Source organism: Nerophis lumbriciformis, linkage group LG11 (assembly GCF_033978685.3).
Source record: "Nerophis lumbriciformis linkage group LG11, RoL_Nlum_v2.1, whole genome shotgun sequence".
Taxonomy (NCBI): domain Eukaryota; kingdom Metazoa; phylum Chordata; class Actinopteri; order Syngnathiformes; family Syngnathidae; genus Nerophis; species Nerophis lumbriciformis.
In genome coordinates, this window is record NC_084558.2 from 31335005 (window position 1) to 31359100 (window position 24096).

Below are 24096 nucleotides of genomic sequence, written 5' to 3' on the forward strand. Positions count from 1 at the left end.
TATTTTGATATTGTTCTTTTTGTCTTGATAGATTGAAAATGAACACCAATGAGTTGACTGATGAACATTATCACATAATTTATTCAGAAAGTACAAATGACGACAAAAAAAGATAGAACACTATTAACCGTAACATGTAAGTGTAAAAAAAAACCCAGCAACATTATGATTTGTACATTTTCAGATTGTGCTTGTTCTATTTTTAAACAAAGAAAACAATCTGAAGTTGTATTTATTTTTAAGTTATCGTGCCGTGATTTTTCCAGTCCTGTGTAGATTTTTCTCCATGTGGCCCCCGATCTAAAATGAGTTTGACACCCCTGCTTTACACGTTATCACTGGCGATGTTTTTGCGGGTGGCGGTGCGGACCCACTTCCGAGTAACGATGTCGCGATTATTGTCGGCAAATATAATTGTCACCGACAAATTTCATTGTCGACACTAACGGTTGCAACCCTAATATGTTCTTCGGGGGAGCAGGGCCAATTGCTGAACAGACATCCAAATGCGTAAACGCCCCTTTATTTAGCCGCTAAACTAGCTTGAAACAACACAAGAAATAAATGCTTGGTAAAGTTTCAGAAGCGAAGAACCGTGTACTAACCGTGTTACAGCGGCGAGTAAGCAGCCATCGACAGGAAATTCACAAGTAGATTAATGAGAGTCCAGAGAGGAGATAATATAACAGCTGTCGGCAGATCGATACATAAACTGATGCTCGATATTGGAAACCTAGAATTTGCGTTGGGATTAGGATTTAGAGGTTAGGGTTAACGTTAGAGCAGTGGTTCTTAACCTTGTTGGAGGTACCGAACCCCACCAGTTTCATATGCGCATTCACCGAACCCTTCTTTAGTGAAAAATAAAATGTTCTTTTTTTTCTAATTCAAGAAAAAGTCATATGTTTTTTTTACTGATGCACAAAATGAACCGTGCATGAATATCACCTTGTTCAAAGAACAAAACCAACACAGTGCATGAACTCACAACAAATTACACACCTTACACACATTACCATGAATTGATTAACGTATTCGGGTGTTACCATTTAGTGGTCAATTGTACGGAATATGTACTGTATACTGTGTAAACTGTACTGTTTCATATAATTTATTCTCTTCCTTTGCAATCTGCTAGTAAAAATTTAAATCGATCAATCAAACAACCTGCAAATCAGATGGAAAATTAGGGGGAACATTGTTGAGTCCATAATACGCTGATAGGGAGAAGTTTTTATTTACACGATAAGTCGGATGTGTCTTTACCTCCGTGGGGGAGGCTCCGCCGAACCCCTGAGGCCGACTCACCGAACCCCTAGTGTTCGATCGAACCCAGGTTAAGAACCACTGCGTTAGAAGGTTGGGAATTCGGATCAGATGTTAGATTTTAGTGTGGAATTACTTCCACTAAACCCTGACGTCCATCTTTATAAACAACACTTGGGCTAACAGATGGAGAGAATCACCCTCACAGTATTTTTGAGACATCACTCGTGTTCCTCTAAAACAGGGGTGTCAAACTCAAATACAGAGTGGGCCAAAATTTAAAACTGAACAAATCCGCGGGCCAAGGTTGAACAAATTAACCTTTAACGTACTCTACGAGCTATCGTCACGTCCGCTTTTCATCCATTCTAACATCGTTCAGACCCAGTCACAAGATATGTGCGGCTTCTGTACGCACACACGAGCGAATGCAACGCATACTTCATCAACAGCGATACAGGTTACACTGAGGGTGCCAGTATAAAAAACTTTAACACTGTTAGAAATATACGCCACACTGAATCTACACCAAACAAGAATGACAAACACATTTCGGGAGAACATCCGCACCGTAACACAACATAAACACAACAAAACAAATACCCAGAATCCTTTGCAGCACTAACTCTTCCGGGACGCTACAAAATACGCCCCCGCTACCACCAAGCTTCCCCTCCCCCACACACACACCTTGTAGCGTCCCGGAAGAGATAGTGCTGCAAAGGGTTCTGGTTTGGTGTGGATTCACAGTGTGGCGTATATTCCTAACAGTGTTAAAGTTTTTTTATTCGGCTACCCTCAGTGTAACCTGTATCGCTGTTGATTAAGTATGCGTTGCATTTAATGTGTGTGCGTGCAGAAGCCGCACATGTTATGTGACTGGGCCAGCACTCGTTTGGCTGGCTAGCTGGCTGGTTGACTGGCTGGCTGGCTGGAAGACTCCCGGGAGGATCGGCGGGCCAGCTTTAGTGTTAATTTGATATCGCCTCAAGGGCCAAGTGAAATTACACGGCGGGCCAAATGTGGCCCGCGAGCCAGAGTTTGACACCCATGCTCTAAAAGCATGAACCCTAGACACCTTCCAAAAGTATTTCAGTAAGTGTCCATGTAAGGACAAGGTGTTCCAAGACTTTGGTTGACATAGTCTACATTCATTTGAAGTTGAGTATAAACATTGCAGCATATTCACTTGATCTCATTTAAGAGGTGATTAGGGACTTGGTATTATTGACAGTGAAGAAAGGAGGTCTTTGCTCAAACCGCTCTGAAGATACTCAATCATCTTGTATACTCACATTATTTGTATGAGTATTCTGTGCCTAGGTTGGGAAAATGCGCCTATGTTTATCCCAGGTTTCCACTGTGTGGGTTGGAACTCAAATCAGACTCCATCTCGCCGGCAGCTCCAGCACTTCGGGTGGACAGGCGATCCACGGAGCGCGGTGAGGCGTTGTTGATGCGGCGGCCGTGGCAACAGTACGCAACCACGTCGGCCAGGTCAGCCCGGAAGGAGGTGGTGTAGAACCCGTAGATAATGGGGTCGCAGCAGGTGTTCAGGTTGCCAAAGACAAACAGTATGTGGTGAACGTACTCTGGGGTGTGCTGGATAATGCTTGGTTGGAACCAGTACCAGATCCCTAGTATGTAGTAGGGGGTCCAACAGATGACGAAGGAGCTAACGATCACTATGGTCATCTTGAGGGTCTTCATGCGCGCTTTGGGAATCTTGTCTTTCCCGCTGCGTCTCAGGCATCGGTCACCATCTGCAGATGGAGACATTGGGGGAACTTGAAACATCTTGCAAAGTCAGGCGACTCACCCCAGCCACTACCTTCTCCAGACACAAATACACCATCGTTTTGAGTTAACTTGCCTAATTAGGTTAGTATTGGGAGTACAAATGTACAAACCCTGTTTCCATATGAGTTGGGAAATTGTGTTTGATGTAAATATAAACGGAATACAATGATTTGCAAATCCATTGCAACCCATATTCAATTGAATGCACTACAAAGACAAGATATTTGATGTTCAAACTGATAAACATTTTTTTTTTGCAAATAATCATTAACTTTGGAATTTGATGCCAGCAACACGTGACAAAGAAGTTGGGAAAGGTGGCAATAAATACTGATAAAGTTGAGGAATGCTCATCAAACACTTATTTGGAACATCCCACAGGTGAACTGGCAAATTGGGAACAGGTGGGTGCCATGATTGGGTATAAAATTAGATTCCATGAAATGCTCAGTCATTCACAAACAAGGATGGGGCGAGGGTCACCACTTTGTCAACAAATGCGTGAGCAAATTGTTGAACAGTTTAAGAAAAACCTTTCTCAACCAGCTATTGCAAGGAATTTAGGGATTTCACCATCTAAGGTCCATAATATCATCAAAGGGTTCAGAGAATCTGGAGAAATCACTGCACGTAAGCAGCTAAGCCCGTGACCTTCGATCCCTCAGGCTGTACTGCATCAACAAGCAACATCAGTGTGTAAAGGATATCACCACATGGGCTCAGGAACCCTTCAGAAACTCACTGTCAGTAACTACAGTTGGTCGCTACCTCTGTAAGTGCAAGTTAAAACTCTCCTATGCAAGGCGAAAACCGTTTATCAACAACACCCAGAAACGCCGTCGGCTTCGCTGGGCCCGAGCTCATCTAAGATGGACTGATACAAAGCGGAAAAGTGTTCTGTGGTCTGACGAGTCCACATTTCAAATTGTTTTTGGAAACTGTGGACGTGTGTCCTCCAGACCAAAGAGGAAAAGAACCATCCGGAATGTTATAGGCGCAAAGTTGAAAAGCCAGCATCTGTGATGGTATGGGGGTGTATTAGTGGCCAAGGCATGGGTAACTTACACATCTGTGAAGGCGCCATTAATGCTGAAAGGTACATACAGGTTTTGGAGCAACATATGTTGCCATCCAAGCAACGTTACCATCGACGCCCCTGCTTATTTCAGCAAGACAATGCCAAGCCACGTGTTACATCAACGTGGTTTCATAGTAAAAGAGTGCGTGTACTAGACTGGCCTGCCTGTAGTCCAGACCTGTCTCCCATTGAAAATGTGTGGCGCAATATGAAGCCTAAAATACCACAACAGAGACCCCCGGACTGTTGAACAACTTAAGCTGTACATCAAGCAAGAATGGGAAAGAATTCCACCTGAGAAGCTTAAAAAATGTGTTTCCTCAGTACCCAAACGTTTACTGAGTGTTGTTAAAAGGAAAGGCCATGTAACACAGTGGTGAACATGCCCTTTCCCAACTACTTTGGCACGTGTTGCAGCCATGAAATTCTAAGTTAATTATTATTTGCAAAAAAAAATTAAGTTTATGAGTTTGAACATCAAATATCTTGTCTTTGTAGTGCATTCAATTGAATATGGGTTGAAAAGGATTTGCAAATCATTGTATTCCGTTTATATTTACATCTAACACAATTTCCCAACTCATACGGAAACGGGGTTTGTAGATTTGACTCTGTATTCCATTTGTATGATGACCTTACCTGGATGTTCCATTCCCAGTCGTTTTTTGTTTCCTGTTCGGTTTTCCTGGTTTGCCTCGTTGCTCTGCTGCATGTTTGCAGCCTGAAGCACAGTTTGTGTTTATGGACTTTTTGGCTAAATTTATGCTAACTTAGTATTTACAGACACTTTCTATTGTTTGTGTTGGGTTTCCATTTTTTTCCCACGCTATTTTTGCCTTAGTCTGTAGTTTGTATTAGACCTGTTTATGCCTTAGCCTTGTACCTTACCTAAACCACCCGCTTTCTTACAGTTGGACAGTTTTTTTAGTGTTCATGCAAACATGGGCTGGTTTACACGTCCGTCCCATGAGTATACATGCTAGTTAATTAGCAACCAGCCAACTTTAATCTCCTCAAACTATAATTACTTGGTCGAAAAGCCTCTAGGAAGTACAGCAAGTGAAATGTATTTCAGCACATCCAATTGCATTTTATTCAAGATTCGGATTGCCCTCCACTTACACTACGTAGCCAAGATGGCGACTTTTGAGGGCAATTAGTGTCTCATCACAGTGACCCTTTTGAGTGCGACATCCGAACAGTCCAACCCACCTCAATCCCCAACAACACGCACACACACATGCTGTGCACATGCATGTGTGCACACGCCAGCCAAAAACTGTCAATCATGGGAAACACTGGGAACGATTTAGGTCATTCCGCCAAATCGGTGCCATTTGCGTCTACAGAAAATAAAAAGTATAAACGCAGAATATAATTTACTGTATTTAGTTTTTTTATTATTAGGACAATTTTATATGTATTATTTTATTCACATAATTATTGAAGACTAAATAAAATATAATTTGTTGTATGGCTTTGAAATCATTTAAATCCTTCACAAATTTGAATTGTATTGTATGTTACTTCTTTTTCCACCCATAATTTTATTTGATTTAAAAACAACAAAATCTTCACTTAAGTAAACTCCCTTAGGTTTTGACTCCCCAGCAGGCACAAGACATTGATACAACGTTGATACATGTCCTTTTAAAACTGGCTTCGAAACAACGTTGCAAAATAGTTGTATTTGTAAATTGAGACAACGTTGATGTCTAACGTTGGAGCCAAGTTGTTGGTTGGGAAATGACCAAATTTCAATAGCCATATGATATCAACGTCAGAATCCAATGTTGATTAAACGTCGTCAAAAAGCATGTTGTGTCAACGTTATGTTTGAGTTGCTCAACGTCACAACCTAATTCAACAAGTTCTCAAATTAGTTTTAATGTCACGTGCCTGCTGGGTCAGTCATGTTACCCTAACAAAGTCCTTCTCAAATAGTGGGGCGAGACCTCCCTTTTGGGGGGGGGGGGGGGGGGGGGGGTCACGGTGCGATGCTGGGGGCAGGTGGCGTACAAGAATATGACGAGGAAAGACTGGTGTGATGTTTTCTTGAATATTAATAAGGACACAATGTTATGCAGAGGTGTACTTATAACAATTTTATAGACAAATTATACTATTTATGGTCGTGGGGGAGGGTGGGGGGCGGGCGCACAATATTTTCTTCTTCTTAAGAGTGGCATAACAGAAAATAATTGAGCTGCACAGCCCGAACACATGTGGTAAGGGTAAACATCTTGCACAGATAATTTTTTCTATGTTATGGATTTATTTATAAAATATGTTTTGTTGAATTAATACAATGTGCTTTGTGCCAAGATGCTATTGCCATACATTGTCATGCGGCTATTTTTAATGTATTGGCTAATTCTATTCTAAAAAGTAACTCTTGTTACAAACCCCGTTTCCATATGAGTTGGGAAATTGTGTTAGATGTAAATGTAAACGGAATACAATGATTTGCAAATCCTTTTCAACCCATATTCAATTAAATGCACTACAAAGACAAGATATTTGATGTTCAAACTCATAAACCTTTTTTTTTTTCAAATAATAATTAACTTAGAATTTCATGGCTGCAACACGTGCCAAATTAGTTGGGAAAGGGCATGTTCACCACTGTGTCACATCACCTTTTCTTTTAACAACACTCAATAAACGATTGTGAACTGAGGAAACTAATTGTTGAAGCGTTGAAAGTGGAATTCTTTCCCATTCTTGTTTTATGTAGAGCTTCAGTCGTTCAACAGTCCGGGGTCTCCGCTGTCGTATTTTACGTTTCATAATGCGCCACACATTTTCGATGGGAGACAGGTCTGGACTGCAGGCGGACCAGGAAAGTACCCGCACTCTTATTTTACGAAGCCACGCTGTTGAAACACGTGGCTTGGCATTGTCTTGCTGAAAAAGACGGCGCTTAGATGGCAGCATATGTTGTTCCAAAACCTGTATGTACCTTTCAGCATTAATGGTGCCTTCACAGATGTGTAAGTTACCCATGCCTTGGGCACTAATGCACCCCCATACCATCACAGATGTTGGCTTTTGAACTTTGCGTCGATAACAGTCTGGATGGTTCGCTTCCCCTTTGGTCCGGATGACACAATGTCGAATATTTCCAAAAACAATTTGAAATGTGGACTCGTCAGACCACAGAACACTTTTCCACTTTGCATGAGTCCATCTTAGATGATCTCGGGCCCAGAGAAGCCGGCGGCGTTTCTGGATGTTGTTGATAAATGGCTTTCGCTTTGCATAGTAGAGCTTTAACTTGCACTTACAGATGTAGCGACCAACTGTATTTAGTGACAGTGGTTTTCTGAAGTGTTCCTGAGCCCATGTGGTGATATCCTTTAGAGATTGATGTCGGTTTTTGATACAGTTCAGGTCATTCAATGTTGGTTTCCGGCCATGGCGCTTACGTGGAGTGATTTCTCCAGATTCTCTGAACCTTTTGATGATATTATGGACCGTAGATGTTGAAATCCCTAAATTTCTTGCAATTGCACTTTGAGAAATGTTGTTCTTAAACTGTTTGACTATTTGCTCACGCAGTTGTGGACAAAGGGGTGTACCTCGCCCCATCCATTCTTGTGAATGACTGAGCATTTTTTGGGAAGCTGTTTTTATACCCAATCATGGCACCCACCTGTTCCCAATTAGCCTGCACACCTGTGGGATGTTCCAAATAAGTGTTTGATGAGCATTCCTCAACTTTATCAGTATTTATTGCCACCTTTCCCAACTTCTTTGTCACGTGTTGCTGGCATCAAATTCTAAAGTTAATGATTATTTGCAAGAAAAAAATGTTTATCAGTTTAAACATCAAATATGTTGTCTTTGTAGCATATTCAACTGAATATGGGTTGAAAATGATTTGCAAATCATTGTATTACGTTTATATTTACATCTAACGGGACGGGGACGGCGTGGCGCAGTGGAAGAGTGGCCGTGCGCAACCCGAGGGTCCCTGGTTCAATCCCCACCTAGTACCAACCTCGTCATGTCCGTTGTGTCCTGAGCAAGACACTTCACCCTTGCTCCTGATGGGTGCTGGTTAGCGCCTTGCATGGCAGCTCCCTCCATCAGTGTGTGAATGTATGTGTGAATGGGTAAATGTGGAAGTAGTGTCAAAGCGCTTTGAGTACCTTGAAGGTAGAAAAGCGCTATACAAGTACAACCCATTTATCATTTATTATTTAACACAATTTCCCAACTCTTATGGAAACGGGGTTTGTATTTTCAGTCCTGTTACTCTGAGTCATAGGAACCCTGTGCAAAAATAAATTTGCCGGAGATGAACCAATACCCATTTTGAGTAGTTCAATATGTTAAGTTGAAAAATGACAGAAATTGAAGTTTATTTGAAGAATTACAACAAGAAAATGGCACCAATGTGGTGAAATGGATCTTTTTCTGAAAAAATTAATCCTGGTAATATTTTTTTTTTTTATTACTATTTTATTACCATTATATTTTAGGACTATTTTACTTTTCAATGTTACCTTATAATACTCCTTAGTATATTTGATGATTACAATAGAGTATATAAAAACAAAATAACGCTGCTTTTACGTCACACACACCTTTGCTTTTGTGCATCTGGCCAGTGATCTTGGTGAGGATGCGTGTGTAGCAGAAGATCATGACAAGCAGAGGAAAGACATACAGAGTCACAAAATGAAACATGTTGTATGCCGTCTCCTGCCAGCGCTGCTGGAAGCTTCCGTGGGTCGCACATTGAGTGAAGTCGGCTCCGTCTGCCTTGACGGCCCGAAAGATGAAGAGCTGAGGGTGAGGAGAGTGACAAGATGAGGGATGCATGCAGTCACAGGAAGTGTAGTTTGTATGCATCAAACAAAAGGAGACATTTGCTTGTCATACAAACGACACAAAGAACTGATCGATGGCAGCAGTTCTTCAGTCTTTCCTTGTGAAAGTCCACATTGACTTCCTCGCAAGGTGCGTGTTGCGTGCATCAAACAACAAAATCAAGAAGTTATTTCAATCTTTTATACAGCGATCAGAACAGAAGTAATGTAGAGCATATCTTTCATATAAAACATGTGTAGAAGTTATTTTATTTTCCTGTTTATCTTATTTACATGACAGCATGTCTACATCAGTGGTCCCCAAACTATGGCCCGCGGGCCAGATACAGCCCTTCAGCGTCCAAAATCCGGCCCACGGGAAGTCCAGAGTAAAAAAAATAAAAAATTGTGTTACTCTCGGGGGCTCTTCGCCACTCAGGCAAATCATATTGTCTAAAAATACATTTTCCCATCGATAAAATTACGTTTTTTTGTTCACTGTAAAGAGAAGGCAGTCTGTCTAATATGCAAAGAAATATATATGTATATGTATATGTCCGTCCATCCATCCATCTTCTTCCGCTTATCCAAGGTCGGGTCGCGGGGGAAGCAGCCTAAGCAGGGAAGCCCAGACTTTCCTCTCCCCAGCCACTTTCTCCAGCTCTTCCCGGGGGATCCCGAGGCGTTCCCAGGCCAGCCGGGATACCCGTGGCCTCCTACCGGTCGGACGTGCCCTAAACACCTCCCGAGGGAGGCGTTCAGGTGGCATCCTGACCAGATGCCCGAACCACCTCATCTGGCTCCTCTCGATGTGGAGGAGCAGTGGCTTTACTTTGAGCTCCCCCCGGATGACAGAGCTTCTCACCCTATCTCTAAGGAAGAGCCCCGCCACCCGGCGGAGGAAACTAATTTCGGCCGCCTGTACCTGTGATCTTGTCCTTTCGTCATAACCCAAAGCTCATGACCATAGGTGAGGATGGGAACGTAGATCGACCGGTAAATTGAGAGCTTTGCCTTCCGGCTCAGCTCCTTCTTCACCACAACGGATCGATACAGCGTCCGCATTACTGAAGATGCCGCACCGATCCGCCTGTCGATCTCACAATCCACTTTTCCCTCACTCGTGAACAAGACTCCTAGGCACTTGAACTCCTCCACTTGGGGCGAGAACCATGGACTCGGACTTGGAGGTGGTGATTCCCATCCCAGTCGTTTCACACTCGGCTGCGAACCGATCCAGTGAGAGCTGAATATCCTGGCCAGATGAAGCCATCAGAACCACATCATCTGCAAAAAGCAGAGACCTAATCCTGCAGCCACCAAACCGGATCCCCTCAACGCCTTGACTGCGTCAAACTCTCTCTGACAGGAGACTCTGCCAGACGTTCCCAGCAAACCCTCACAATGCGTTTGGGCCTGCCAGGTCTGTCCGGCATCCTCCCCCACCATCGCAGCCAACTCACCACCAGGCGGTGATCGGTAGAAAGCTCCGCCCCTCTCTTCACCCGAGTGTCCAAAACATGAGGCCGCAAATCCGATGACACAACTACAAAGTCAATCATGGAACTGCGGCCTCGGGTGTCCTGGTGCCAAGTGCACATATGGACACCCTTATGCTTGAACATGGTGTTTGTTATGGACAATCTGTGACGAGCACAAAAGTCCAATAACAAAACACTACTCGGGTTCAGATCCGGGCGGCCATTCTTACCAATCACGCCTCTCCAGGTTTCACTGTCGTTGCCAACATGAGCGTTGAAGTCCCCCAGTAGAACGAGGGAATCACCCGGGGGAGCACTTTCCAGTACTCCCTCGAGTGTATCCAAAAAGGGTGGGTACTCTGAACTGCTGTTTGGTGCGTAAGCACAAACAACAGTCCGAAGGCGGAGGGAGGCTACCCTCTCGTCCACTGGGTTGAACTCCAACGTGCAGGCTTTGAGCCGGGGGGCAACAAGAATTGCTACCCCAGCTCGTCGCCTCTCACTACGTGCAATGCCAGAGTGGAAGAGAGTCCATCCCCTCTCGAGAGAACTGGTTCCAGAACCCTTGCTGTGCGTCAAGGTGAGTCCGACTATATCCAGCCGGAACTTCTCTAATTCGCGCACAAGCTCAGGCTCCTTTCCCCCCAGCGAGGTGACGTTCCACGTCTTAAGAGCTAGCTTATGTAGCCGAGGATCGGACCGCCAAGTGCCCTGCCTTCGGCTGTCGCCCAGCTCACAATGCACCCGACCTCTATGGTCCCTCCCATGAGTGGTGAGCCCATTGGAGGGGGGACCCACGTTGCCTCTTCGGGCTGTGCCCGGCCGGGCCCCATGGGGACAGGCCCGGCCACCAGGCGCTCGCCATCGTACCCCAACTCCGGGCCTGGCTCCAGAGTAGGCTCTCCGGCAGGCCAGAGGACCCACCGCGAGGGTTGATACGGTAAAAGGTCAGATAGATAAGAAGGCGCAAGACCATTAAAAAAATGTTAAACTAATAATAGATCTTTAAAATCGGACGGGGAGCCCAAGTGACTTTAAAACTGGTGTAATGTGCTCCCGTACTGTAAGAGAAATAATGATATATTGCCAAGACAATATTTTTACACCCTCCAAATAAACAGCTACATGTCCGTATCAGCATATGGATTACCAGCACCCCCCAGGCCCCTGCTACACACACACACACACACACACACACACACACACACACACACACACACACACACACACACACATGGCCCATATGAGTGAAATAATAGAGGAGCGATCCCGTTACACTTGCCACATGAGTGTTTATCTAGAAATAGCTAATGTGAGGCAGTCACACGTTCCATGGTAACATCAAGTACAACAAAGTGGCAAGTTGACTTCATTTCAATTCAGGAATATATGCGAAAGGGACAAGCGGTAAAAAATGGGTGGATGAATGGATGGACGTACCATAGCAACACTAGTTCCATACATTCATTTCTTTCAGAAGCAGAATGTTGAGTGGGTGAAGGGATTCACAAACTAGAAATATATTTGGCTGAAAATAAACTAAGAAATAGAAAAGAAGTAGAGCAAGACAATAAAATAGCAATGGAAAAAAAGCTAGCATGTGAATATACAAATGTGAGGATAATTCAGGTTATTTGTGGCAGTGCACCACAACTACATTTGGCACGACCTGTTTCCCTTGTCTATAAACACATTATAAAGGGACTGGGTGCGAGTGCAGCTTGTCGTTCCAACTATGTACAGTAGATGGCTTCTTAACTCAGCTCATACGCACCTAGCTGCCGGAGAGCGTGTTGCCAATTTAGCGAGTATTCACACCCCTCTAGATTCTGATGTTCATAAAAAGCAAACAAATCTAAAGACTTTTCGGGTGCAATTGGACACTTTTGGAGACCCTAACCCAGGGGTCGGCAACCCAAAACGTTGAAAGAGCCATATTGGACCAAAAATACAAAAAACAAATCTGTCTGGAGCCGCAAAAAATTAAAAGCTGTATATAAGTCGTATAATGAATGCAACACATGACATATGTAAGTGTCTATACTAACTATAATAACCTACTATCAAAATGACAACCGTATTTTTCGGAGTATAAGTCGCACCGGAGTATAAGTCGCACCTGCCGAAAATGCATAATAAAGAAGGAAAAAACATATATAAGTCACACTGGAAAAAAACTATGAAAAAAACTGCGACTTATAGTCCGAAAAAAACTGCGACTTATAGTCCGAAAAATACGGTATGTGTCGCAGGCTGAAGCAAATCTTCTTTGACAGAAATTTTGAAATGCAATATTTATTCTACACATTTTTACAACATTAGAAACCAGTAGTAAATCAGAGGCTACTCAGAAGGTGGGATAACGCTTGGAAATGATTAGTTTTTAATGGCCAAAGGTATACATGTGTGATTCCAAGTTAAAGGAAATGGCAGGCTGTCTTCTTTTAATAGATTTATTACAACCTTTGGCAAGCTGGGTAATGTTGCTGTGGTCTGGAACAACATGACACACAAACAACTATCAGAAATGCAGCCAATATTACATACAGATAATGTGTCATGAGACATGCAAAACTAAATTATATACACCTACAAATGAGGCATAATGATGCAATATGTACATACTAGAGATGCGCGGATAGGCAATTATTTCATCCGCAACCGCATCAGAAAGTCGTCAACCATCCGCAATCCACCCGATCTAACATTTGATCAGAACCGCATCCGCCCGCCATCCGCCCGCACCCGCCCGTTGTTATATATCTAATATAGACGATGCAAGGCATTAGTGAGGTTATAAAGCTTTTGCCTGTTAAAGAAAGGAGACTGATCCAATGCAGCACAGACATTCGCGTGCCACGCTGTCACGACCCAGACGCACACCAGTGCGCAATCATATGGGAGCCACGCTGAGCGCATTTCCAAGCGCGTCTCGCTGCCGGCGACGGCCGGGTATATGGGCCCGACGCTCCAGCGCCATCCATTTTCAGGGCTAGTTGATTCGGCAGGTGGGTTGTTACACACTCCTTAGCGGGTTCCAACTTCCATGGCCACCGTCCTAGCTGCTGTCTATATCAACCAGGGTGAGCCCCACCCCTTTCGTGAGCGCACTGCGCGCGGAGTGACCCCTGTTACGCGCCCCCGGCAACAGGGGTGGCGGGCAGGTAAGCTGCGCGGGCAGGTAAGCTGCGCGGGCGGAGCGCGCGGAGTGACCCCTGTTACGAGCCCCCGGCAACGAGGGTGGCGGGCAGGTAAGCTGCGCGGGCGGAGCGCGCGGAGTGACCCCTGTTACGAGCCCCCTGCCACGGGGGTGGCGGGCAGGTAAGCTGCTTACCTGCTGCACGTGACGCCGGCCGCGGCGAAGGCGGACGAGGCGGGGTGTCGGTGCGGTGGGCGCGGTGGTGACCCTGGACGTGCGTCGGGCCCTTCTCGCGGATCACCTCAGCTACGGCTCCCGGTGGGGCCCTCTCGGGGGAAGGGGCCTCGGTCCCGGACCCCGGCGAGGCGTCCCTTCTACGCTCCGTAAAAGTGTCCATCTCTCTTTTTTTTTTTCTTCTGTTGTGGCATATGCTGCAGGTGCCTGCTCGTTTTTCGTATGTGGGTAACAACATTTAACTATGTATATATATTTCCGAATTGGTTTAACTGCCACCCGCCTGAATCTATTTAAAATCTAATTTTTTTTAATAATTTGAACCACCCGACCCGACCCGACCCGCGGATAAAATCTAATTTTTTTTAATTTCATCCGCCCGATCCGCGGATAATCCGCGGACTCCGCGGTTGTGCCCGCAAACCGCGCATCTCTAGTACATACAGCTAAAGTTAAAATTTAAAGTACCAATAATTGTCACACACACACTAGGTATGGCGACACATTTGCCCCATCACCCTTGATCACCCCCTGGGAGGTGAGGGGAGGAGTGGGCAGCAGTGGTGGCCGCGCTCGGGAATCATTGCTAGTGATTTAACCCCCAATTCCAACCCTTGATGCTGAGTGCCAAGCAGGGAGGTAACGGGTCCCATTTTTATAGTCTTTGGTATGACTCGGCCGGGGTTTTAACTCACAACCTACCGATCTCAGGGCGGACACTCTAACCCAGTGACGTGCGGTGAGGTTGATGGCTGGTGAGGGACTGACTTCATCACAGTCAGATTTACAAACATATGAACCCTAAAAAGTATCTTATTCACCATTTGATTGGCAGCAGTTAACGGGTTATGTTTAAAAGCTCATACCAGCATTCTTCCCTGCTTGGCACTCAGCATCAAGGGTTGGAATTGGGGGTTAAATCACCAAAAATGATTCCCGGGCGCGGCGCCGCTGCTGCCCACTGCTCCACTCACCTCCCAGGGGGTGATCAAGGGGATGGGTCAAATGCAGAGGACAAATTTCATTACACCTAGTGTGTGTGTGACAATCATTGGTACTTTAACTTAACTTTAACTTTACACATACAAACTGTAGCACACAAAAAAGCACATTTAATTTAAAAAAAAACGTTATTATGGTCTTACATTTACTTAGAAATTAAGTCCATGCACCGCAACTAAAGCTCTCACTTAAACTTTCCACGTGCAAGATTGAATCTATTTAAAAAAGTGTAACCGAGGGTTTATAAATGTCGCCTATACTGTATGAAACTACAAAATAACAAACACGGAGGCTCCAGTTTACACAAGGACCACTTTATTTACCTTCTTTCAAAAACCTCCGCAACGTGACATCACTTCCGCTCTTAGCGCCTTCAAAATAAGAGCTCAAGGCATATACTGTATAACAGCGCAAAACAGGAACTTAACATCACAAATAGGAAAGCCCATGAAAATAGGTTACAAAAGTTATTTAATAAGAAGCCAAAAAGTGCAAAAAAAATAATGTTCGTGTTGGAGGAGTTGTGAATTAGGTACACCTGCAGTCTGCAGGTGTATCTGCACAGCAGGCCAGCAGTTAGCCGAGTCATTGTGCAATCCATGTTGCGGCACTGAGTGACGTGCCTCAACTGGCTGCTGTTCACCGCACCGTCTCTTCTCAGTATTTGAACGGCAAATGTGAAAATTCAGCGATTTTGAATAAAAATTATCTAAAACTGGTGAAGTTAAATGGAAAATAACTTTATAGTATAATCACTGGATACATATAACAATTTAATTTATTTTTTTTGTCCCTGCAGTCATTCACAACTCCTCCAACACCAACATTATTGTTTTTGCACTTTTTGGCTTCTTATGAAATAATTTTCTAAAATAGATTCAATCTTGCACGTGGAAAGTTTAAGTGTGGGCTTTAGTTGATATAACAATTCTATGGCGGGGGTGCAGGAAGCGAGCCTTAGCCAGTGCGTCTTTTGCAGCCGTTTTATGATCGCTCAGCACAAGAAATACTTTACACACATACAGTTGTTGACAAAATACACTGTACATTATATACCTCAGCTAACTAAACTATGGAAATGTATAATATAGTTCATATAGCAATACGGTCTCACTGCACAGCAGGCCAGCAGTTAGCCGAGTCATTGCGCAATCCATGTTGCGGCACTGAGTGACGTGCCTCAACTGGCTGCTGTTCACCGCACCGTCTTTTCTCAGTATTTGAACGGCAAATGTGAAAATTCAGCGATTTTGAATAAAAATAATCTAAAACTGGTGAAGTTAAATGGAAAATAACTTTATAGTATAATCACTGGATACATATAAAAAATTTTTTTTTTTTTTTTCTTTTTACATTTTTTTTCTTTCCATGATGGCAGGTGAGGCGGGGCCTCACCTGCCTCTAGTGACTGCACGTCACTGCTCTAACCACTAGGCCACTGAGTAGGTTAAATAGCCTAAATAGCATGTTTGCGTTGATTAGCTTGCAGTCATGCAGTGACCAAATGTGCCTGATTAGCACTCCAACAAGTCAATAACATCAACAAAATGCATCTTTGTGCATTCATGCACAGTATAAAACGTGTAGGGGACAAAATAAGACAAAGAAAGAGTGGAACATTTTACATGTAAACAAACTGTTGATTCACAGTCCACACTATGGTGAGTTCAAGAACCGCCGAAATTAGTAGGAAAAAACAATGTTCACCAAATACTCTCATCAGTGAAGCATACACACAAACATATTAAACAGTGGGCTTTCAACAATTGGGAAGGTTTGTGTCATGTTTGTCCTCAAACAAAAAACATACTAAAACAAAAAAATTATTTCCCCCCATTTTTTTTCCATTTTCAATCCTTTTTTAAAAATGCTCCAGGGAGCCACTAGGGCGGCACTAAAAAGCCGCATGCGGCTCGAGAGCCGCGGGTTGCTGACCCCCGCCCCAACATGAAAGTGCCTGTTTGCTGAGTTGCACTTGCTGAGTGCGATACTGAAGCTCAATGGGTGCGGCTTGTTCTGGTTTAATAATGTATTTACTTTAATAGTCCAGCTAGCTTGTGATGCCGAATTACTGTATGTGTGTGACAAAAAGTAAGGAAGGTTTGCAGAGGGGTGATGGCGGCACAGCAGGGTGTTTACAGCTAGAAAAATCACCCTTTTTCTTTCTATGTGGTTTCCTTATCGGTCTTGGAAAGAGCAAATGATGGAGACTATAGACTGACAGGCACATAATGGCTGCAGACAAGCTGCTTAACGCAGGGAAGCTGAATGCAAGAACACATCCACACTTCTATCAGTGACTCAATCTGCTCCCTGCTTAAACAAGCTTCTGCTGCTTGGACTATTTTTAGCTCCTCCGCCTCACGGAGACGACTGCAGAGGAACAAAAGCTGCAGAGGCAAATGTCTCAGGTTGAACCTCTGCAGGTGAACACTATCTGCTGCCAGATTCTGGATCTTTACAGTAAACAAAGCAACCACCACTCATTCGGCTTCTTCAAACACAGCATAAATCACACATACAGTAGGTTATTCTGCACAAAAATTATAGTTATTGAGTATTGTTGTTTTTACTTTTATTTGCGACTTTATTTTTTGTGCTCAGTCAACTCCCGCCTTCCTTTGGACACTTTGTGTTTTTGTACTTTGTTCTCTTGGATTTTCTGTGGCACCGGTTCATCCTCCCAGGGCCTTTGTTTTTTGTTCTTTCCCAAACTGGTATATTAAATACTTTTGGAATGTCACAAACATCTTCCTCTCTGTTTTATTTTTTAGATTATCAAAAATGAATACTTAAATATCTGCTTGTCACCTTGACTTACAATGTATCCATAAATTTGTACATAAAACATATAATAATCAAATACAATTACATATGGAGATTGTGTAACAAGGTTATTATACATTTTCATTCATAAACATTTACCGTAACAAGCGGTCCTCTGAGGGCACCCATAACCGCAATGTTGCCCTCACTAAACACTAGTTTGACACCCCTGGCTTAGAGGTATGACTCCACACTGTGTATGGAGACACATAGCTGCTAGCAGCTTATCAGCCGGGGGACTAAAAATAAATACAGTGCCAGCCGGAGACGATTGTGCAATAAAATGCATTAAAGGCCTACTGAAACCCACTACTACCGACCACGCAGTCTGATAGTTTATATATCAATGATGAAATCTTAACATTGCAACACATGCCAATACGGCCGGGTTAGCTTACTAAAGTGCAATTTTAAATTTTGCGCGAAATATCCTGCTGAAAACGTCACGGTATGATGAAACCTGCGCGTGACGTCACGGATTGTAGAGGACATTTTGGGACAGCATGGTGGCCAGTTATTAAGTCGTCTGTTTTCATCGCAAAATTCCACAGTATTCTGGACATCTGTGTTGGTGAATCTTTTGCAATTTCTTCAATGAACAATGGAGACAGCAAAGAAGAAAGCTGTAGGTGGGAAGCGGTGTATTGCGGCAGGTGTTGTGCCGGATAACGCACCCCCGCCGTAGAATGCACCCCCTGACTGTTGTGCCGAAAGATGACAGTCAAGCTTTACCATTGGCCTGTGGAGAATTGGGACAACAGAGACTCTTACCAGGAGGACTTTTAGTTGGATACGCAGACGCGGTACCGTGAATACGCATGCAGCTGCGGCTTCCAAACATTTGATCGCTTGCCCGTACGTGCGTGCCGCTATGTGCATGTCACGTACGTAACTTTGGGGACTTTGGGGAAATATATGTGCTGTATGAACTTTGGGGAGGTGAACGGTACTTTGGGCTGTGGGATTGAGTGTGTTGTGCAGGTGTTTGAGTTGTATTGGCGGGTTATATGGACGGGAGGGGCGGGGGAGGTGTTTGTTATGCAGGATTAATTTGTGGCATATTGAATATAAGCCTGGTTGTGTTGTGGCTAATAGAGTATATATATGTCTTGTGTTTATTTACTGTTTTAGTCATTCCCAGCTGAATATCAGGTCCCACCCGCCTTTCACAGCATCTTCCCTATCTGAATCTGACTGAAAGTTTGATCATATTACGCCTATACTGGCTCACCTGCACTGGCTTCCTGTGCACTTGAGATGTGACTTTAAGGTTTTACTACTTACGTATAAAATACTACACGGTCTAGCTCCGTCCTATCTTGTCGATTGTATTGTACCATATGTCCCGGCAAGAAATCTGCGTTCAAAGAACTCCGGCTTATTAGTGATTCCCAGAGCCCAAAAAAAGCTGCGGGCTATAGAGCGTTTTCTATTCGGGCTCCAGTACTATGGAATGCCCTCCCGGTAACAGTTAGAGATGCTACCTCAGTAGAAGCATTTAAGTCCCATCTTAAAACTCATTTGTATACTCTAGTCTTTAAATAGACCCCCCTTTTAGACCAGTTGATCTGCCGTTTATTTTATTTTATCCTCTGCTCCCCTCTTCCTTGTGGAGGGGGGGGGGGGGGGGGGGCACAGGTCCGGTGGCCATGGATGAAGTGCTGGCTGTCCAGAGTCGGGACCCGGGGTGGACAGCTCGCCTGTGCATCGGCTGGGAACATCTCTGCGCTGCTGACCCGTTTCCGCTCGGGATGGTGTCCTGCTGGCCCCACTATGGACTGGACTCTTACTATTATGTTGGATCCACTATGGACTGGACTCTCACAATATTCAGACCCACTCGACATCCATTGCATTCGGTCTCCCCTAGAGGGGGGGGGGGGGGTTACCCACATATGCGGTCCTCTCCAAGGTTTCTCATAGTCATTCACATCGACGTCCCACTGGGGTGAGTTTTTCCTTGCCCTTATGTGGGCTTTGTACCGAGGATGTCGTTGTGGCTTGTGCAGCCCTTTGAGACACTTGTGATTTAGGGCTATATAAATAAACATTGATTGATTGATTGATTGAATCGCTCCCACTGCCCTCGAGTCCTTCACTCTCACTTTCCTCATCCACGAATCTTTCATCCTCGCTCAAATTAATGTGGAAATCGTCGCTTTCTCGGTCCGAATTGCTCTCGCTGCTGGTGGCCATGATTGTAAACAATGTGCAGATGTGAGGAGCTCCACAACCGGTGACGTCACGCGCATCGTCTGCTACTTCCGGTACAGGCAAGGCTTTTTTTTATCAGCGACCAAAAGTTGCGAACTTTATCGTCGATGTTCTCTACTAAATCCTTTCAGCAAAAATATGGCAAAATCGCGAAATGATCAAGTATGACACATAAAATGGACCTGCTATCCCCGTTTGAATAAGAAAATCGCATTTCAGTAGGCCTTTAATCAGCAATAGCGATCACATACTTTTTCAGGAAAATTGGCTGATACTTATCAGTGGCCCTTCGATGGGCACATTTTTGATATGTGTGAGTGCTTCCCTTCAGGGAATTTACCATACAATGTATATATTTTTTTCCAAGGGTGTCAATACTGGCATAAAAATTAGATATCGTTTTGTTCTGCCGAGAATGATATCCGATAAGGTATTGCCTTAATTCAGCGCACGAGTGATGACCTCATCAAACTGCAGCGTGCTCCACAGAGCAACACGCTTGCGAGCTATAATGTCCGCAGTGTCAAATTGCTTCCAAGTTTCCTTTTTGGATTGTGAATATTTCATTTGCCATTTTGTGCCCACGTCCAGTATCTTTGTTTCATATTCCAGTGGCGTTTTTTTGTGCAAAGTCTTTTCTCTGTTTCCTCGTCTTCTTCTCTACATCCGTAGTGCAATCAAAAAGGGTTATTTAGGAGAATAGACACTTTAGATTGTGTACATGAGTTGTAAATACCAGATGACAGCGTACCTGCGGGGATGCCAGCAGCAGACTGAGAGTCCAGGCCACCAGCAGCATGCGTTTGTTCCTCAGCCCAGCATCAAGGGAATCCAGAGGATGAAGAATGGCGCGGTATCGATCCAGGCTGACCACGACGAGTATGAACGCAGCCGAATGCATGGCAAAGAGCTTGAGGAAACACAGCAGCTTACACATGATGTTCCCGGCGTACCACTGCACCGTCATATTCCAAATGGCGTCCAGCGGCATGACCACAAATGTCATCACCAGATCCGCCGACGCCAAGCTGGCGATGAGCGGGCGCAGGTGGGCCGCCAGGCGATAACCCCGCCCCCAGCACACGCTGATCAGGACCGACAGGTTGCTGATGGCGGCGAAGACGAAAAGCACCAGGGTGGCCGCGACGCGGCAGCGAGCGGCGACGGTGAAGGTGGGGGCTTCCCATGATGGCGAGGTGTTGTTGTGTGGAGGATACCCACCGGTGGAAACCCACAACGAAAGGTTAAGAGTAGACTCTAAAAAAACAACAACAAAATCATTAATTACAGTCTCAAAGTCAAAGAAATACCTTCTTTATGTTCACAAGTATTACATCAAATGTGTATGAAGTAAAATTGTATTGTTCTAAAAATTAGATTAATCACATATAACAACCTATAACAAACACATTCCATATTTCTCATCCTTGTTTGGACAATCCTGAATTACAACATGAATAACATACCGTATTTTTCGGACTATGATCCGCTACTTTTATCCTACGCTTTGCATCCTGCGGCTTATAAAACGGTGCGGCTAATTGATGGCTGTTTCTTTGCTAGTGGCCATAATGTTTTGTATTCAACCAATAGTTTTCATATTACACCGACAGAGAGACTGAAAAGGTGTGTTACTGTTTGTGCTATGGCGCCATCTTTTGGAAAAGTTTGTTCACCGCAGGTGCCGTGGTTTGAAAATGTACTTCCTGTTTCGTGCTTTGAACCGGAAGTACATCCCGTTTCTTTTACTATTCGTGTATAGCATTTCTGCTCGAAAATATTCTTCATTCGTCACTCCACGCCACGTTTGTAAGATTTACAATATAACTAAAACAATTCATACTTACTAAACCATCCCATGTGAGATGTCTGTAGCAGTGTTTTCATGCGTATTTGTACGTGCTATCGTAATATAATCAAGCTAGCGTTGTTGGCATGAACTAATATACTAACGAGTTCACAAGTGTCTGTGTTAGTATTAATAACTTACAGTGGCATTCTTTTTGTATTGTTTCAGTTTTACAAAATCCACAGGAAATTTACCAAGACGTCATTGTGGAGTTGTTAAGTCTGTTAGGGGATTGGAGAGCTGGCTTCCGCAGCTAGTGGGTCCATGGCGGTAACTTCTGTTTTGTTTGATCATCTGTTTAACTGCTGTGTTACTGATGTGTTAATTGTTAAAACAATTAAAGTATGTAGGTAAACATTTACAAAATATGGCTAATATATGTACAAATATTTTTTTCCTCTAAAATTTGATGGGTGCGGCTTGAATACCGACACACTCTATAGCCCGAAAAGTACGGTATTTACTATTACTGTATAATATTACGTTTATTATTTCTGTATATGTTTATCATTATTGTGGTTGTAGTTTACTGCTGTGAGATTTCGGGGGGGCGTGAGAGGCAGGGGTACTTCCAGTATTGGCATCTTTATTATAAGGTAGATTTACAAGATGTGTATAGTTTACATTTATACAAGATACAAGGGTCAGTGTCAATCTAATTTGTCTCTGAGTGGAGTTCAAACCGAGAACGTCAACTGTCTCATTAAAACGGGGTTTCTTGTGTAGACGGTAGAGATGCGCGGTTTGCGGGCACAACCGCGTAGTCCGCGGATTATCCGCGGATCGGGCGGATTAAATAAAAAAAAATTAGATTTTATCCGCGGGTCGGGTCGGGCGGTTGAAAAAAAAAAATTAGATTTTAAATAGATTCAGGCGGGTGGCAGTTAAACCAATTCGGAAATATATATACATAGTTAAATGTTGTTACCCACATACGAGAAACGAGCAGGCACCTGCTGCATATGCCACAACAGAAGAAAAAAAAAAGAAGAGATGGACACTTTTACGGAGCGGAGAAGGGACGCCTTGCCGGGGTCCGGGACCGAGGCCCCTTCCCCCGAGAGGGCCCCACTGGGAGCCGTAGCTGAGGCGATCCGCGAGAAGGGCCCGACGCACGTCCAGGGTCACCACCGCGCCCACCGCACCGACACCCCGCCTCGTCCGCCTTCGCCGCGGCCGGCGTCACGCGCAGCAGGTAAGCAGCTTACCTGCCCGCCACCCCCGTGGCCGGGGGCTCGTAACAGGGGTCACTCCGCGCGCTCCGCCCGCGCAGCTTACCTGCCCGCCACCCCTGTTGCCGGGGGCGCGTAACAGGGGTCACTCCGCGCGCAGTGCGCTCACGAAAGGGGTGGGGCCCATACCCGGCCGTTGCCGGCAGAGAGACGCGCTTGGAGGTGCGCTCAGCGCGGCTCCCATATGATTGCGCACTGGTGTGCGTCTGGGCCGTGACAGCGTGGCACGCGAATGTCTGTGCTGCATTGGATCAGTCTCCTTTCTTTAACAGGCAAAAGCTTTATAACCTCACTAATGCCTTGCATCGTCTATATTAGATATATAACAACGGGCGGGTGCGGGGGGGTGCGGTTCTGATTAAATGTTAGAAACGGGTGGATGGCGGATGGTTGACGACTTTCTGATGCGGTTGCGGATGAAATAATTGCCTATCCGCGCATCTCTAGTAGACGGAGCAGAAACAGCAACATGCAACCGGTTCCTCTCTACAGCGCTAAGCCTTGAGGGCAATGTAGTATGTAAAGATTAAGCAACACCCTGGTGTCCTCACTTCCTATTTTACATGTATTTATTTAAATATTAGTGCAATAAACAATTATTTTTTTTGTGATCAGATTAATCACACTTTTGTATACTGATTAATTGCAGTAAATTTCTTGCGCGTATAATTTTAAATTACCTTTAAAGAAAGAGCCTAATATTTCGACACAAATGCAATTTCATAATCAGGAGCATTTTGTTTTTTACGAGAATACTTATTCTTAGTCATTTATTTGTTCAAAACTTTCTATGAGTTTTATCTTAAGTAACGTCTGGGTTTATTTTGAAGTGCCAGCGAACAAAGCAGTCGGAGTGTCCTCACTCATCTTTGCACTGGAGTATGCCTTGACCTGATCACTGACCAAAAAAGAACCGTTTTAGGTAACCATCAACGGTGCTTAATCAGTTGTATTTTACTACAGTATATCTAAACACAGTGTTACTGTTCAAACTACATGTAACGTTACAGTGGCCAAAAATATTAAATATACTTGTTAAATAAAACCTCTTTTTTGTTTTTAATGAATACTTAGGACTACTATGCAGAGGTGGGACCAAGTCATTGCTTTGCAAGTCACAAGTACGTCTCAAGTCTTTGCCCTCAAGTCCGAGTCAAG

At 44.3% G+C, this 24096-nt stretch overlaps 1 protein-coding gene across 1 annotated transcript in view; it reads right to left on the bottom strand.

Annotated features, from left to right (window-relative positions):
• Positions 1 to 2108: 2108 nt before the first annotated feature.
• gnrhr1 (gonadotropin releasing hormone receptor 1) overlaps positions 2109 to 24096 on the bottom strand; it is a 28236-nt gene continuing 6248 nt past the window's right edge. The window contains exons 2-4 of the mRNA XM_061966811.1: positions 20609 to 21114; positions 8737 to 8938; positions 2109 to 3029 (exon numbers count right to left, since the gene is read on the bottom strand). Of these exons, the coding sequence (XP_061822795.1) occupies positions 2611 to 3029; positions 8737 to 8938; positions 20609 to 21114 (1127 nt within the window). The 3' untranslated portion in view covers positions 2109 to 2610. The remainder of the gene's footprint in view (positions 3030 to 8736; positions 8939 to 20608; positions 21115 to 24096) is intronic.